Here is a 19173-nt window from a genome sequence, read left to right as displayed (position 1 = left end):
ATGACAAGTTCTCCATATCAACTTGAAAGGTGACGATATGTCACTGCTCTGTTTGCAACTTGTTGATGCTGCCCCCAAGTGACCAAAAATATAAATAAATCAGTAATTGCAGAATTAAGAGGTGAAAAAAAATGTTGTTAATCAGGATTATTAGATTATTAGATATCAATAGTATTGCAATCAACCAATCAACTACGATTAAGACTCAACAAGACTGAACCAAGATTATTACGTCACATATTGTCACAGGTCAAAGGTCAAGGGGCCCAATTACAGAAGGTTAAACCACTTCTGAGCACCGAGAGTGTTTCAACTTCTACCCATTAGGCTGAAGGAGGTCAAAGGTCAACATCTCTGCCCTGTGGCTGCTGTGACTCACACTGGAGGGTTTCTACTCCTTGAGCGTGTCCTGAACCAAATCCAAAATAACAGAGGAGACGGAGGATGGGTACAATTATTCTTGTTACATAAGTGGGTGCCTGTAGGGCTCCCGTCCACCCATGCACCAATCAGGAGCTGAGAAGTCTCCCTCCGTCTGTAAGTGACGCTTAGATTCACCACAGCTGGCCAAGCGGTGAGATTTGTAAGACAAATGCAGCCCAAAAAACAAGCCGCTGAGGGTGGAAGAGCACGAGAGGCGACTGCTTTATTGTTTCATCTGGCAACACCAATCTGAGAGACAGAGACGTTTACTAGTGAGGAGAGAGGAGATTGGAGCTTTCCTGTCCACATCCGGCTTCAATTTGTCTTCTTACACACTGAACCAGGAGGCATGGATGTTCAATCTCCACATCTGGGGCGACAATGATAGTTAATTTATAAATTTGATATTTTTATTACTGAATGAACATATGTGAGGGAGCAATAAAAACAGCCTTAATGCTGCAGGAGATTGCTTTTATAAAAATAAGTCATATTTTCTGAAACTTTCACTATTTCCTCCTGACAGTAGTACATGAGACAGATCTGTGAGAATAATCAGGTTCATCTGTATCCTTCTAGAGCTCCTAATGGCATTTACAAGAATTCGAAAACTATAAAATCTTTGGCCCAATTCGTTTGTGAAAGGCTTCAGGTGCAGTAAGTCTGACGTCATTTTCATGCTCAGGTTGCGATCATAGGTTTAATAATGATAATTGTGACTGTGGATAAACTTGGAACAGAAAAGAAGGGAACCATGAGGAAAAAGTGGACAAAGTTGCAACAATGTTGATTTATTCAGGATTTAGAGTTACATTTCTTATTTTATGAATGATGCTGTTATTCCTGTTTCTACAGGTAGTTTGTACGGTAGTCCACACCACAAGAATGGTGAACAAGATCGTTTCACTATCACTTTTTCACTTTAAGAGCAGTTTGATGAATTATATTGTGGTTTACAACCCATCAAACACTACTGCAAGTCGCATGTTAAAAATAATAATTTCCGTAATGATGTCCTTTTTTTTTTGTTGTTGTTTTTTTACCAAAGTACAGAATGTAGGATTCTCCTAACTCCACTAATCTATGAAGAACTTTGTGAAGCCAGTGCATTGGGGCCACAGTTTACCCCACATTATCATCAGTGTGGATGCTCACATCGTCACAGTTATTGTTACTGGTGTGGAAGGCCCTTAGAGCTGTTTTACACAGCTGATCAATCAATAAACAGAGGTGTATAAACTTCCTCACAGGATACTCCTGTGGTTCCTCACTCCAAGGTCCTCCAGGAGACTGCTCACTCCTAGTCTCCTCTCAGACACATTTAAGGGAGCATCCTCGATGATGGCGGACCTGGATCGATTTCCAGGTCACGGACCGGAGGATGAGGAGGGAGCATAATTAGCAGAAGGGAAAGCACTCGAGAGTATCTGACTCTGACAGCGAGGACCGCTGTTCACATCCTGTCTCCTACCAACAGTCACCAACGGCTTCTTTTAACCGTGACCACCATAATCTCTCTCATCTGATTATTTAAGTGAGCATTCACATTTCCCAGTTTGTACATCCTCTATTCCTCGCCTCGCCTCTTCTCCTGTGTGTGGTGGTATTTGAGGAGGTTTTTTGTCCGTTACCATAGTAACTACCTGTATGAAGTTGAAATATCATTAAGGAATGCTGTTAGAACAGTGCCTTACGATGCGCTACACAAACAATAAAGGGCAGAAAGTTTGATCATCTTCAATAACTAATACAACTTATGAGTACATCTGTACAGAGCTCCCGCCATGGTTTGTATATTCCAGCTCTGTGTCACGCCTCTTTTATGTGTTGACGGTGCTGAAAACATTGAAAAGACATCCACAAAGGATACACATGTGCACCCTCGCTCATAACTCCTCCAGTGTGCCTCCTCTCGTCTCCTCCAGATGCAATTTAGGAATTGAGACGTCCTTCAAGATGGCGCACTGAGATTGATTTCTGGGTCTCAGGCAGGAGGACAGAGGAGAGAGGAGACGAGGAGGCACAAATTAGAGAAATGAGAAAGGCTCATAGAGTAGGCATTAGAAAGCAGTCTTTAGGTATGAGGACTTGTTGGATGTAGATCAGGCTAATGCATCATCGTACAAGAATCACCTACCAGCCAATTAGAATTTTGTTTTTTTTCATGACTGTTGTATAAATGCTGGCCTATTATCTAATTTCTGCTCTGTCAGGGGTTTTGGAAACGGAGCACCAGACTCTACATGCTGAGTTCAGGAGAGAAATGACACCTGATAACAGCTGAAAAAGGTGTTCTCCTTTTATTCCCTTTGTGCCCAGCCCATGAAGATATGATGGAGAAGTATCTTTGATTAGAGACAGTAAACACACAAACTCTTCCAGTTTCGTCTCATCTGTAATCACTCTGTACGCAGATGCAATTTGGAAATCGTAATATGACGCACTGAATTAAAAAAAATACGGATTATTATTAATAAAGATTAATTTTAATCTTGTGTGTGAAATAAAATTACGTGAACGTGTGTGAATATGACGCCCCATTTTCCTGTGTGATGATTGGAGTGTGTTGGTAATGAAACTAGCTGACCACTGACCTTTATTGCCACTCAGCTGATGATAATTTCCAGAGGTCACACTGACTGCCCAGCAGTCTGAAATTTCACACGGATCAAATTTCTCATCTGGTAGAAGAATGACAACCTTTTTCGTCGCGACACAGAAATAAACCAAACGGACGAGATGAACCAAGAGTAAGCAGAGTGCCTTCACTCTGAGACAGTAAAGGTCTGAATATAAGAAGTTCTACAAATAGTCCAAAACTCAATGACATGAAACAGAGAAACATAGCTAATGTTTAAAGTAGTGCTGTCAGTTAAACACGTTATTAATGGCGTTAACGCACACCCATGCGAATTCTCCGCCCCCTCGTGAAAGCCAGGCGACAATGGATGACTTCAGACGGAAGCACATGGATACCACAACTAAGAACAAACTTGCAGTCATAGCACAAAGCAAGCCGATCCACTTTTCCATGTTGATAAGAGCATTAAAATGAGAAAAAATAATGGGACAAGAAGAGATCAAGGGACATTTAAAATAGATAAAAATGTGTGATTAATTGTGATTAATTGCGAGTTAACTATGACATTAATGCGATTAATCGCGATTAAATATTTTAATCGTTTGACAGCACTGGTTTAAAGTGGAGAAGCTGCATCCAGACTGTGGTAAATCGCTTCCAAAAATCACGGATACATTTTCTGTTGATAAACTGATCACTTGATTAACTATTGTTTGTTGAACTAAGTAGATTTGTTACCATACATTCCGTTAGACCAGGTCCAAGACAAGTCTCAAGTTATTTTAAACATGTCAGAGTTCAGTTTCTAGTCACTGGAAACAAGTCTCAAGTCAGGGGCTAGAAATGGTAGAATTTATGTATTTATTATTTATTTATAGTTTTTTTTTATAAATCTTTAGAACAGTGTATGATCTTCTTTCTGTTTGTGTTTTGAAAAGAAAGTACTTAGTTATTCTTTCTGGATGTAACAACAGTACAATCTTTGTAGAATTAAACATAAATCAAACATTTTTTTTAAAACTCATCTTCTATTCAGTTTGATTGGAACAGTGTTTTGATTTTGAATAATTAATTTGAAATAAATAAAAGAAAGAAAAAGTCTCAAGTTGTTTAAGACACATCTCGTCACTGGAGACAGTATCTGAGTCCAGTTTCTCATCATTTCACACTCAAAGTCACATCTCGTAATTAGTGTCTCGTAATTTGGGACTGGTTTGTTTATTATATTTTACAGTTGGTGCTTAAGTCATTTTCTTACTAATTTAATTGTGTTACTGAGAGTTTCATTTTCCAGTATTTGTACCATACAATATTGTAGTGCACTCACTCACACACTGATGAGCCAGTTTGTAAGTATTATGTTTCCACACAGAGACACACACACACACACACACACACACACACACACACACACACACATACACCTCTGGTTACAGTCTGACAGTTTCCAATAGGAGAATGGATTATTGAAACTGGATGGATTACAAATGGAGTCCCTCAAAATGAGCATAAAGCACAAAAAGCTTTATTATCACTGACAAAAAAAAAACTATCAGGACGATATATTCAGACAGCTTAACGAGGTCGTTATTATCAGACGTACTAATGAATTGCCACTACAATGTGCAAATTCCCCTCAATTAAATTCCATTATCCACCCTCTCCTCCATCTTTTTTTTCCCCTTTTGGAGAGAAATTACATTTGTTAGCCAACAATGGAGCAATCAGGTAATTGAGACAGATCAGCCGGCGGACGCCTCCAGCTTGCATTCATTTTTAAAGAAGGTGGAGCGGAACATTCGTTTTGGACGTTAATATGAGATGAGGTTGCTGATTGGACGCGATGCTGCTGCTCAGACTGAGATGTTCAGGTCACACTGCCAGGTTAATGAGACATACAGGTCTGATTGTCTGTCTGTGATTGGCTGTCGGATGCTGCCCTGCAGTGACATCACCTGCCACTGGGTGGCGGGTGAGATTAGGTTTATGTCGGGAAGGTGATGTCACTCCATCACTTTGGTGCAGAAAGCGATGTTTGTAAGTGTAAGGTCACGAAGACAAGTCCAAGTCTGGTAAAAAGTCATTTGACTAAAGTCTCCGGTAATCTGAGATACATCGCTCATCATTTGATAGAAATCCAAAAACACACTTTTATAAACTGGCTTTTATGTGGATTCACTTACGGGTCTTTGTATTTCCTTTCCACTTTCCCTTTACTCCTATTTGTCAGCATACACACTCACTGTTTTTAGTTGTGCAGTATCTGTTTCTCTCATACATTCTTATTATGTATTGCTGCTTTTGGGTTTACTGTATGGCTCTTTGTAAACATTGTTTTTAGGAAAGTGCTTTACAAATGATTAATTATCATTATTATTGAATCTTTATATTGAACAGCCAAATGGACAGTAATAAAGGACAAGGAAAAGTAGGGAACAGCCCTACAAGAGGGTGTCATTTGCATATAGAGCAGGGAAGTGAGATCCGATCAAAAGAGATCCCTCGAGATGCATTTTGATGTCACGTATAAACAGGGCCAGAGTGATTCTGGTTTACAGATGACATGTGAATTCCCTCATATGAATCGCCTGCTGCTTGTCTTTTGTCAGGACTCGTCAGAGTGATGTGATATTCGGAGGTAACACCTCAGAGAGTGAAAACCAGTCTCAACATTAACACATCCTCAGACTGTGCGAAGATCAGCTGCAGGAAAGAAGTGAATATTTCTGGAGACCTCTGAAGCCTCTCAAACTCACACCACAGACTCAGATAGAAGTTGTGTATTTCTCTCTCAACATGGAAACTTTTGTATCACCAAGCATTATCTTGTCTGTTTAATTTGTGCTGATCTTCGCCACCTCAAGTGTTTCTAATGTATTAGAAGCACCACTCGGCATGATGCAATACAATTCAACAGCACTGCAAACTGCAGACTCTAAAATATCAATACAGTCAAACAGCTCTGAACAAAAGCTGATTATAAGCTGCATGAACGGAAGACTGGCTGCAGGACTGTTGTATTAGACATTTAGCTTTATCTTGTTGTACCAAATAAACTGCAATTTTGTGAATGTTAAATGTTAGATATCAAAATGGTAAATTTTCTCTTATCACACTCCTGGTAAATTGGCTTAGAGTGCTTATAATTAATATATTTCCATTAACAATGAATCACATGATCACTTGTATGTCGAAGTCATCTCTCTGAGGCTAAAAAGCTCAGTGGAGCTGTAGAGCTGGAGAGAAATCTGTGGGTTTGTCATTCTTTCAGCTCCTACTGTTGCCTTTCTGGCACATTTACTGTTTGGTTAACGTGACGTTGCCATGTTGTTTGGGAGCGTGATGTCCCAGGCAATGTCACAGATGATACTGACTGACAGGGATACTTTTCCTCTTCTGTGGTCGGAGGCTGTCGTTCTGCTGGAGACTCAGTTCTCCTCCTCCCTATAACAGTTTATATGGAACCATGGAGGAAGGTTCCCTCTGTTTTCATTCCTCCCTCTGTTATTTTCTCACCTCTTTCATTTCTTATTTTGTTTTTTTTTGGCCGAGCCTGCAGCGAGCTCATAAACAGAGACTCGTGGTTCTGTCTCTCCCACGCAGAGATGGAAATATAACGCAGCAGCGTGAGCGACTGTCGCAGCAGAACGTCCTCCTGGAGACCAGGCCAGCCACAGACTGTGTGATACTGTGTGAAATAGATGTGCAAATGTTATGCAAATGCCCTGAGAGCATATAACAGTTTCAGATAGAGTATCTCACCTCTGAAACTCTCTGTGAAGCTTTGGAAGAGGGAGGAGAGAGAGTTTTATTAACAGCAAAACACCAAAAGTGATGACTTCTTAGAGCTCTCCAACTCCCAAAAACTCACATGTTTTCGCTGCTGACTGAAGAGGTAAGACCGGGATTTATCAAGCCTGGCTGTTAGCCTGATCTGGAGCAGCAGGTGAAACCGAGTCACAGCTAAACTCAGCCAGGATAACTGGAAAATCCCGGCTTAATCCACTATCAAGGGTTAGTGAAACAGCCCTTAGATGACATTTTTAACCATTACCTCATTAAATAAATGGCCTCTGCTGAGAGATGTTTTTCCCTGAAGGTTCTCTTTTCAGAAAAATGCATCACTCTGTTTTGACGTGAGAGTGGGCAGTGTTTATTTCAGCGAGGTGTCACTGTAATAAACAACGAGAGATCCCAACAGTAAAATTGTTTAAATTGTTGAAATATGAACAAATCTTCAGAAAAGGCCTGCTGTGAGTTTCCTTTCCATGCCATCAGTGTCAAAGCCACTTGTGGTTTTGCCTTTTGGGAGCAACGATAAATACCAGGGAATAACTGTATCAAATTCAGAAAATATAGCAAATTCATTCAAAAGATGTGTGTTTTATGTGGGTGTATGTTTTTTGGGGGGCGGGATGGGGGTTAATATATCTAGTGTTCTTGCAACCTGTAGTGCTACTTCCGAAACCAGCATTAGACAGTACAGTAGCTCATTAGTTCATATCAACTAAATCACAAGTGCAACTGTGTGAAAATCCCGTTTCACTCTCACCCCAATGTAAACCTGATGAATCCTGTGCTCATGCTGAGCACCTGTGAGTTAATTCAGTATGATCATACAAATCCAGTGGTAGAAAGAGTACTGAAAACCTGTACTCTAGTAGAACAGTAGTAGTAGTTACAAAACTGAAATAGTACTCCACTATAAGTAAAACTATTGGTGTTAAAATACTTAAGTAAATGTACAGAGTATTCTTCTCAAAAACTACTCAAACTATTAGTATTAGTTACTTTTTAACTGTTTAATGCATTATGAACAGCAGGCATTCAGTGGAAAGGGGAGATCCACGTCGGAAATATCCACTTTCAAAGCACATTTCTCTAAAAGCTATGAATGGATCAAAATACGGCAATGTGTTTTTTGAAACAAATATACAGATAAAGCAGCAATTTTGTCTGTTAAAATAATTCTTAAAACATTTTTTGAACCTGCACATGCTTAGGATAAAATTTCTCCCAATGCACTGCAAACAAACCAGGTACGGGTCTAATCTGTCTCCATTTGGTTTCTTTTTCTCCAACTCTTGAGGGGGAAAAAAGGGGAAAAAAGTCCCTAAACTATTCAAAACTCCTGAGCTGTTCTGGTCAGTGTAGTCACTTCTCTAAACCTGTACCTGCTGCAGCGTATTTTTTATTTTCATTGGCTCATTCTAAGCTAATAAAAACTCAGCAGTTCTTATGATGATACTCTAATGGAAACAGTTATTCATATTATATTCCCTATTATGCCAATAGATCCTCCTGAATGTTACATACTGGAACTTTAAAGCGTAACTTAACAACCACTGTAAATCCTATCTTTGCTGACCCTAAGTGGTTAAACTGATGCACAGGCGTACTGCAGGACATCACTGTTGGGTGTGGTTACGGGTGCAACAAACACACTTCGTACCACACTCGAACACACACACATGGTGCCAGCTGTGGTCAGAGGTAAAACTGACATGGTACCAGAGAGGACAGCAAACCCCATAGTCTGGTTCAGTTTGGGAACAGTTATCTTTTTCAGCCCACTTGAGTTTGAATGCCTGCAGCTAGAATATTTAAATTTGTGGAAATGATGCAGGCATAAAAACAGGGCTTACGGAGTTTACTCAGTGAGGTGTTTGTATTATGTTACCCTAGCTGAGAACATGTTACAGACTAAAAACCAACTCCCACAGTCAGTCAATTTTCTCCCAACAGCAGCTGAAGGCTGTGACAGCGCTGGTGAGCAGCAGCAGCAGGGTGAGGAAATCTCTGCATCAGCAAAATCTGGCTACCCCACCGCCACTCCTCCTTCCCAGAGGCATCTCCAGCTAATTTTAGATAAGTGATGTTGTTGGGCCTTTCTGTCCTCATTAAGCTGGCCAGGCTCTAGCACATACACATGAATCATACAGCTCATCACTAATTTAACGCAGTGGAATTTGTTTGCTGCTGTGCACAGCAACACACCGCCTCAAGATACAGTTTGTCTGCACGCGCAGGAGAAGGCGAGGCAACAGCTGGGTCAACCTTTTATGTCAACGCACCGCAAGAAACAGCCATTTGAAAGTCTATGCTGCATCCAGCTCAGAGGGAGGATAATGCTAATGAAGAACCACCACTAAGTGACATTAGTTTTATGGCTGCCAGGCAGGTCTGTCTCAGCCCTTACAGGGCTCTTAACTAAAACAATGCAGACTGTCCAGAGAGGAAACTAGGTAAACATGGAAGTGTTGAGCTTCCATCAACAGCAAATGAAAACTGAAGCAGATCAAAATACAGGGAGGATCTTTACTAAAATACGATCAAATACAAAACAGAAGGCCGACTTCCTCAGTGACTTACAAAAAAACAGGGGTCTTCACCAAGACCCAGGACCGATCATATCAGGCCAGGTTCCAAATATATTCAGCATTATTGGGTTGTAGGGTTTGACTAATTTATCACAGATCACTTTGCTGCTTTAGTTCTTGTTGTTCAGTTCAATTCAAAGATTTGTCATCACTGACGGTGTAGTTAATTTATTTTGTACACCAAGAGAGCTCATCACTGTTCAAAGGTGCTTCAGTATGAACATCTACAAGTCAATGCATCACTGTTTCTACTGCTGCCACATTCAGCTGACGCTTTCCATTGCAGGAGAGTTATATTCAGTATAAAAAGGAGGTCTATACATGCACTGTTTATAAAGGTCAAAAGCTCAGCAGCCAACGATTTACAACAGTTATAAGATTATGATGGTTTCTGTGGCTTTTGCGGTCTTTTAATAAGGTGAAGTGACATTCTCGTTCACCAGTGATGAGCTCCACTGCTAAAAGCTACAGATTCAGTCAGTTAAGATTCAACATTTAAAGATCCCCTCCAGACATGTATTAAGACAGATATACAAACAGTCTGCTTGGAACAATAATCTGTGTTTTATATGCTTATGCCTTTTCTGCAATTAAGGATCATTTCCACATTGAATCCTTTAAAAAGGCATCTACTCAATCTATAAATATGCAAATGTTGTTCATTTCTGAAGTTTTCCTGCTGGACACAAGATGTCTCCTATGTCACTGCAAAGTCCATTCTCAGTGGATGCTGGTGGCTTCAAGTTTCTACATCACACTTGTTTAAGTTGCATACTGGATCATGACTGATTTCCAAACTTCTTGTAATGAAATCATGCATCATTATTGGCCCCTTAAATTCAGATTTTCAATAAGCATGGTAAAAAATGTGAAAACATCCTTCTAGTGTAATTCTTGTTACCATGAATTGAGCATAGCGTTAGTTCAGGCAGGGCACGAAGTCAGGCTTAGCTTTCAGTTACAGCTATATCATACAATCACAGCTAGTCATAAACATACATCAGCTGATTCCTCTAAGCTTCCCATTGGATACCATACACAGTCAGCTGACAGCTCACCTGATTTCCTCAAGCATCCAATTGGCAAACATCATGCATGGCGCCTTATTTAAGCTGCTTTAGCCTGCCTGCCTATCTCTGCTGCTCCTCTACAAGCCTTTTTGCACCCACCTCCACCCCAGCTCCTCCTTTTTATGTTGTTTCTAATTAATCAATGTCATTTTCTGATTGCCATTGATGCTTGCTCTGTTCTGTACCCTGGGGGGTCTCTGCTGCCGCTCTCCTTGTCTTAAACTTTTCCATGTAGGCACATGGAAGGGCAGGGAGGTGTGCTCTCCCTGCCTTAAGGTTTTCCACGTAGGCACGTGGAAGGACAAGGAGGTCCCAGAACAGAGCCATACCGCCAAATGTAAATTCTGCTTGGAATATAAGATATTTTGACGAAAGTGGTCCTGACTGAACTGTGATTCAGTGTGTGTCACAGTTGTAGAAGACGAGGATCTGGACCCAAAGACAGACTAGCAGAGCAGTTAAGAGCATTTAATTAGCAAAATGTGGTGAAACATAAACTTACTTAAATCCATGAGGTAGAAGTCAAGTCACAATGAGCAAGCCAAATATAATCCAATAAATCCATAAAGTTATAGCAGTCCGAACAACATCGAGAAAACTCGAAGGAACAGGACGAAAGCTTCACATAAGTAAATAAATACACAGGTGAGGGGGAGGATAACAAAACACAGGTGGAAATAATCAGGGCGGGACTTACAATCAAAACTGAACACAAGATTTATCCAGACTGTATAAACAGCCAGCGGTCCGCTCGCACTGATTAAACACTTTATATTGACATCAGTCTCCTGTACATCACATCTGTCAGTCTTTTCTTAAAGCTGCCTTTCCTCTCCACATTTGCTGCAGGAGAAATGAAGGATGTCGTAATAAAAACAAAGATATGGTCAGATTAGAAAGTGGGAAAAGGAGGAACGTTAATCACAATCTCTAAATTGGAGCGCTAAATCAAATTATCTTCCTGTTGGGCTTCAGAGAGTCGAAACTGAAGCTGAAGCGGCTTCAGACACACTATCAATCAAACAGAAAATTCCAACTGCAGCCAGATTAATAGAGTGTATAAATTGCACTTTTTCAGTGCAAGTTGATGTGTCTTGACTTTCAGACACATCAACTCATCCCAACACACCTGCTCTTCCAGTGTTTGTTATCTACCAGGTTCTAGCCACCTTTACATTGCAAAGGTTTGTCCTTTTTATCTCTGGACAAGCTTTTCTGTCCTGATAAACCGTCAGGTTCAACAGTCATAGGCTGTTTAAAGATGTTAAATATGTAGTCTCCTCTCGCCCATTAACAGTAGGAAAATCACTGAGACACAAAGTATTTTCACATGCTAGGTAACTGAAACAGCTATTTCTCTGATCATTTGTCATTTGTCATGGCAACGGCGACAAACCAAAGTTTGGTCACAGCGAGCTGCAGTCCAGCAGCAAGCACGAAATTCAACTTCAGACAATAGAAACATCACCTGACAGCATTCTCTTACCTTGAACAGGCGCAGAATGTTGGCCACCATGATCGACACAGAGCTGGCCGACGCCCCAATGACGCCCACCACTTTATCTGGTTTGGCGAAGATAGGTGGATCTCCATTAGCACAGCGGACGTCGGAGCCATCCCTCTCAATGAGTGCTTGGACAAAGGTGAGTGATTGCTCCAAGGCGTAGGTGTCACGCGAACACGTGTCCAGGATACGTGCCCCAAGCGTCACGTTGGGCAGCAACTCTGGGTCCTTGTTGATGAGGTCGATGGCAAACAGCATGGCCTCCAGCCGGTGGATACCCTTCTCCTTCTTCAGCTCACCACAGGGAACCCCCCTCTCGCCGCGGGCGTGCACGGGGAACAAGCCGCCCAGGATGATGTCACCATCCAGCCGGATGGAGTGGGCATACTCCTGCTGGGGCTGCTGGGAGTCCGTCAACACGGTGGGCTTCTGGGAGGTGGCACCTAGCAGCCAGCAGCTCTTAAGCATCAATAAAGAGAGGAAACAGTGCCCAGTGACGCTCGGGGACTTCAAACCCTCCGCCATTTTGCGGTAAATTGAGCTGTAGGGAAAGGGAGCGTAATATGATCGCACAATCAACAGGCAAGTGGCTGTAGCAGTGGTGTGGCGAGGACGGGATGAGCCAGACCATGGAGTTCCCCCTCACCCAGGGCAGGGTCAACCACGGCACCTACTAACACTGACCCCGAGGTTTATCTGCGGTACAGGTTCCTGTGTTGGACATAGCTGTCTGAGGCAGTGAAGGAGGTGGTGCTTCAGGGTCTCAGCAGCTCCAGTTTTACATTCTTCCAGAAACCTGTAGGAGATTCAGACAAAGGAGCAAACAATCAATACATGATCAATAAACCAGAGATCCCTCAAGTAGACATTCTGAGCACAGATGCGCTACAGAGAGTTGCTGTCCCAGTCCACTGCTTTACATGAATACCAGAACAACCATTTTATTAAGTCTGCAGATGACACGACAGGAGTGAGATGGAGGAGCTGAAACCTCTCTCACAGTGTGTGCATAAACATCAATTTAACCACCACTGAAGGTGTGTCTGTTGAGGTAGTGGGTTGTTTTAAATTTCTTGGCGTGCAGATCACTCAAAGGTAGTCTCTCAACACTGATTGCATTTTCTCTTACATGCCTTAAAGGACCAGTGTGAGGGATTTTAGTGGCATCTAGTGGCGAGGTTGCAGATTGCAACCAGCTGAGTACAGCTCTGCCCTCCAAACATGTAGGAGAATCGACAGTGGCCAGGAAACTCGCAAAAGAAACCCAAAGACTTTATTTAGAGCCAATGTTTGGTTTGTCCGTTCTGGGCTACTGTAGAAACATAGTGGTTCAACATGGCGGCCTCTGTCCCTCGTAGATAAAAACGGCTCATTCTAAGGCAACAAAAACACAATGATTCTTATTTTCGGGTGATTATAAACTAATGAAAATATGTCTATGAATATTATATTCCATTTCTGCCAATAGATCCTCCTAAATGTTACACACTGGACCTTTATAAAGTTTGGCATGTCTTACAAAACTGTGGTTCATTCAGTGTTACTAAATAACAGGTTGTATTTAATTTGTTAAATACGTACACAAACAAATGCTAAGTCAAAAGTTTGTGGTGGAACTGCAGTATCAGTTTTTATCTATTGAACCTGTTGCTGTATACTCCCTGGTGAGTCCTCCCCTAACCAAAAGATGCATGACTCATTAATATGGCCACTTAATGAGCATGAGGTGGAACCCCTCAAATTGACCCGTCGTCAAATAGCGACGCGTTGGGACCTGGGACTAAGACTCAACAGTCCACTATCTTTCTCGGCTCTGATTGAATGCGGTGGGTTCTTGCAAATCCCAAGGAGCACTAGGAGGAGGCGGGGAACCTGATATTTTTAACATAATATGACAAAAAGATATTTTTATAAACATTACTTAATGCAGATCAAATGACTACTAGGGGAGCTTCATCAACAACAGTAAAAAAATTAAAAAAATTAAATACAAATAAACACAGGGTCACAGTTGTGGAATAAATCGTGATCATGCTTCAAATCTGTCAGTTTGAAACAGGAAACAAACAGACGTCCTGTTTTACAGTGTGACATTGTGTGGACCACCTCCTCTCTAGGCCGATTTTGTCACTCTGCAACAAACTGGAGCAAAGCAAAACAGTAATCTGAAGTGATTTATCGTGTCTCCATCTGGCAATCTGATGCTCAACTTTCACCCATGGCTGCAATGTTCAGGTGTACTTTGCCATGTAGTACATTAATGCATCCTCAGGCAAACACTATAATAAATGCCTCCTGCGCACACGCACCACCTTTACAGATGCGCACACGTATCACCAAGACACGTAAGCAAAAAATTACATATAGACTATACCAGTGGTTTTCAAAAACTGGGGTCGGGGGACCAACAGGGGTCCTTGAGTAAATTGTAGGGGGTCCTGAGCAAAAGAACTGAAAAGAATATTTTAACTATATTGATTTTTTTATTTTTATTTATTTTTTGGAAGTACAACAAGGAAAGCAACAGGGATGGAGGTTTTCATCTTTGGGAATTCATTTCTTTGACTCAGTTCGATCATTGATTGACTGTAAAGCTTTCATTATCTTCAAACCGAAAAAATGTGCATCTACTGTGGGGGTCCTCAAAAGTTTGGGAAGCCATGGGCAACACTAGGATCTCCAACACACCCGCGCGCACACACGAACACACGTGCGCACACATCGACCCTCACAAGTGAGCACAACGACGCGCATCAGCACGAGTTCAAGCTGAATTCCGGCAGAATCAGCTGGAAACCGAAAATCATGAATATGATCTGAAACCAGCCGAAATACACAACCCGAGATCCCTGCGGTAATCTGAGTGCTTCATTATTTATTCACAGCATACTGATCGATAAATGAATTAATTGATTGACTTTATGGGTGGATTTACAAGATAATAATCCAGGAGTTATTATAGTGAGAGCTCTGTTTTATGTTAATGATCATCATCATCATCATAATAATAATAATAATAATAATAATAATCTGCTGTCAGATGTTTAATTTAACATTGATTGATAAGGAAAAACACTGTAATATTTTAGGAAATTGTGTTCAGGTACCTTTTCTCTCCGCAGCAGGAGCAGATGTTTCCTCTGTCAGAGTCACAGGTCAGACAGATGTTTTCTGTCTCCAGCAGTTTTTCACATCACACAAACATTTTATGCTAAATTCCTCCGCGGGGACTCGGTCCGGTTCCGCATCAGCATCCATCAACCAAAACATTAAATCCAAATGCAAATCCACTTTTTCTCTTCAGAGCACAAGTGTTGTGCTGAACTGACGGAGAAGCGGTAAATTCCTCTAAATAGCAGGTTTCTGACGCCCCGGATCACCTGCAGGTGTCCGTTCGACTCCCCGCCGCTCAGCCAGGGATGACGCTCCGGAGACTGTGTCCCTGTCCTCCCACAGACAGCACTAGTCGCTCTCAGTGTGTCGGGATCGTCACCACTGTAAAGACGCGTTCACACCAGGGACGATGGTTACAGAAGACCAAAGTCACGGACGCGCTTTTTTTCCGCTTCTCGCAGTTCTCCAAAGTGCGCGGTGCGGCTGTCCTGCGTCACAGGAAACGCGGGAGGCTCTCGGGCTCATCACACCAGCCGAGCCCAGGCTGATGGGAGTCTGAGGGTCTCATCAAGTTCCCCGGCCACAGAGCCAGTCTCAGGTCTGAGCAGGGACAGCATAATCCTGGTCCTGGTGGAGAGAAAAGTGCGTCCGGAATAAACACATGAAACCCAAAAGGGAGAGCGTGCGTTTCGCTCGTGCAGTTAAAGATGAAGTTAATGAGCTTAATCATACAGCCTGTCAGAGACAGAGGAGCTGCTCAGGGTTAAAGCAGCAGAGATGGAGACAGGACGCCACCCAGCGGACAAGAAAACGCAACTACATGAGTTTACGCTCCCATCACACTTTTCTACAATCCTCAATGCTTTCTCTAAACTGATTTAATTTAAGGATTCTCGGATTGTTTTCAAGTCTATCTTAAAATAATCATCATATGCCATAAAATCATAAGATCATTCTCTTTTTGAAATATTTGTTTCTAGTCTTTTCATACAAATTGAAACCCCTTCATATAACCTACAGTTTAAAGAAAAACAAAATTATATTTAATCCAATTCAAAGATGATATAAACCTGTATAGAAATTGCTGTTCACATTTTTGGTTAAATATGATGTTAGTGATGGAAATATTTTCAAAAATATTGTGCTCTCTTTTAGTCTTGAACCTTGCAGTGGCCTTCCTATAAGATAACAATACCAACAGTGTCCTCAAGCCAGAGACCTCTGCCAAATGTACACAGAAATTTTTTTTTTAATTTAGCTCATAGGGGTGCAGCAATTCAGCAATGTAGGTGGGAGCTTAACTGTGAAGTGCTTTATAGGTGATCAGTAAAATCTAAAATTTAATTCTAAAACTGACTGGAAACCAGTGAAGAGGCTGAAATAGCGCTGATATGATCCTGTCTTCTTGTGTTAGTTTAAAGCTGAGCAGCTGCATTCTGTACCAGCTAGAGGTGCGAGACAGCTTTATGGCTTAACCCTGAATACAAAGAATTAAACAAATTGTCTAATCATGAAGAAATAAGGGCATAGATGATCTTTTCAAGATCAGATCAGAGAGAGAAAGGACCTGATATTTGAGATGCTCCTGAGTTGACAAAAACATGCTTTAACAACATTTACAATTTGCTTCTCAAAGTTGAGTTCACTGTGAAAAATTACGCCCAGGTTTATGGCTGCAGGTTTTATATTTGAAAACAAGGATCCAAGATTTTTCTGTAAAACAGGGATGGACCTTGGGGGACCAAAGAGAATTATCTCTGATTTATTTTCGTTAAGTTGGAGTTTTTGGAGATTTTGGGACATCCAGCACTTTATTTCTGATAGACAGGATAAAAGATGATTAAAATGTAATTCTTCACTGGTTTTTAAAGGGAGGCGTAAATTTGTGTCTCATATGCATAACAGTGGTACTGAATATTGTGCTTGGTTATGATGTGCCCCAGTGACAGCATGTATACAGAGAACAATAACGGGCCAAGGATGGACCCTTGGGGAACACCACAGGTCAGAGGGGCCACAGAAGAGGAGGCATCACCCATAACCACTGAGAAAGTCCTGCTAGATTAATATGATAAAAAACATTTTTGGGCAGTATCCCTGATGCAGAGCCACTTTTCCAGTTGATCCAAAAGGATAGAGTGATCCACAGCTTAAAGCTAATTCGTTACTTTGATAAGCGCAGATTCAGTGCTATGACCAGCTCGGAAACGTGATTGTCAAAGATTTCATTAGCATTCATAAAGGAAATCAGTTGTAAATAGACAATCCTCTCTAAAATTATTAAATTGGAAATAATCAAGGGTGGTTTCTTAACAAGCGTGCACTATGGCGTGCTTGAGGAAGAAGGAAACACAACTCGTAGACAGAGAGCTATTTACAATTGCTAAAATTGAGCCAACAACACTGTTAAAAACCTTCTTCAGAAGTCTGACAGGCGTCACATCTAAAGGACTCGATGTAGGCTTTAATTTGGCCATTGTGTCCTTTAAAGTGCACAGTGTGAGGGGCTGAGAGCTGTTGAGTGAGGCAGAGGCAGAGGAATTGCAGTGTGGAGAGAGCAGGTCATCAGTGGCAAGACCAATCTGGAGTTTTATTTCGTTTACTTTGGTGATGAAGGACAAATATTGCTCACAGATTGTAGAGGTGGCTTCAGTGGGTTGATTAGAGAGGGGGTTGGTTACAGCATTGATGTTTTTTAAGAGAATTCTGGGATTATAGGCTTGTTGTAATAATAGGACAATCTGCCATCTCATACTGCTTTTTGGTTGAAATTAGTTCTTTCATGATTTGATGTGAGACCACTAGACAGCCTTTTTATACTTCCGCTCATCTGCCTTTCCTTTGATATTTCTATCTATCCAAGATATGCTGTGGTTTGATTTGACCTTACAGATTTTTAGTGGTGCTATGGAGTCAAGAGCAGCTTTTACATGTATTGTTGAAGTCAGTTAGTAATTCTACTGTAGACATATATGTTTTTTAGTTATTGTTATGTATAGGTGCAGCGGTAAAGACATTTTGAAATATTTTAGCAGACTTAGTAGTGAGTACCCGGTTAGAGACATAAGTAGCCGCCGTAGAATAAGGAGGTGGGAGGTTGGACTTTAAAATAATGTATTTGTGGTCTGACACACATAGTCTGACAGAGATCAACATTATCAAGAGTAAAACCAGAGGACAGGACAATGTCTAGGATGATACAGCCAAGTGATTCAAATGACGAGAAGTTACCAAGTGAAGACAAGGAACATTTAAAATTCTCCCTATGAATTACAGCCAGTCCACATCCACAACCTGAGATGCAACCAGGTCCAGCACCAGCAGGACCCGCACTGTCAGCCACAGTTAATAAAATTCCAGATCCGTTTCCTGTTCCTTTCCTGTTAGGATGCAGCCCATCTTATTTAAAAAGGTCCCAGTTTGTCCTAAAGGAGTTGAAATTACCACAAACAAATAAAACCAAGTCCAGTGGCATTGGTAAAACTTTGCATCCCTAGGTGTAGACTAAGTGGAATGGGACCAGACAGGAAAACATCACCTTACCAGGCTTTCTACAATTGAGGCCAGAAACTCAAGTTCATGCTGAAACATGATGGATTGCCTGGACATGACATCATTTGATCACAATGTGGACAGAGGGATGGATGTTGAGGAGAGCTGGAATCAGTTCAATAAAATCAGCTAGTCGTAAAAGGATAGTCACTCGAATGTATTTCAACAATACCTGTGTCCTTTTGTCCCTGTTGCCTGAAAGAAGCACGATCCAGCATTTCATAAAAGTTTCCCCTAAATGTTCAAACCCAAGTAAAATGTTATGTACTGTATAAACCGAACAACATGTTAATTTGAAAAGCAGAACATGACTTAACCTGATGAGATTTTTGAGACAGGCGCTGCTTTTGCTCTCCACCGTCTGCTAGACCCAGGGTATGACGGGAAACACCTGGGTGTCGCCTGATCAAAGACCTGGCTCTTAGTTTTGAACACCTTGCTTTGTAAAAAATCTGCTGTGAAAAAGGTCTATTGTGCAGTAGGTTTATTCATCTTTACAAATCTGTTCATTTCAGAACCTCAATACATCAAATCCATCTTACATGCTCT

At 41.4% G+C, this 19173-nt stretch overlaps 1 protein-coding gene across 1 annotated transcript in view; it reads right to left on the bottom strand.

The window, feature by feature from the left end:
• Nucleotides 1-15777, bottom strand: part of LOC127353890 (metabotropic glutamate receptor 8-like) — a 129620-nt gene extending 113843 nt beyond the window's left edge. Inside the window, exons 1-2 of the mRNA XM_051383485.1 lie at nucleotides 15066-15777; nucleotides 11941-12754 (exon numbers count right to left, since the gene is read on the bottom strand). Coding sequence (XP_051239445.1) covers nucleotides 11941-12483 — 543 coding nt within the window. The 5' untranslated portion in view covers nucleotides 12484-12754; nucleotides 15066-15777. The remainder of the gene's footprint in view (nucleotides 1-11940; nucleotides 12755-15065) is intronic.
• Nucleotides 15778-19173: the final 3396 nt, after the last annotated feature.

Source organism: Dicentrarchus labrax, unplaced genomic scaffold (assembly GCF_905237075.1).
Source record: "Dicentrarchus labrax unplaced genomic scaffold, dlabrax2021, whole genome shotgun sequence".
Lineage (NCBI taxonomy): Eukaryota > Metazoa > Chordata > Actinopteri > Moronidae > Dicentrarchus > Dicentrarchus labrax.
This window is presented reverse-complemented; position numbering and strand designations above follow the sequence as displayed.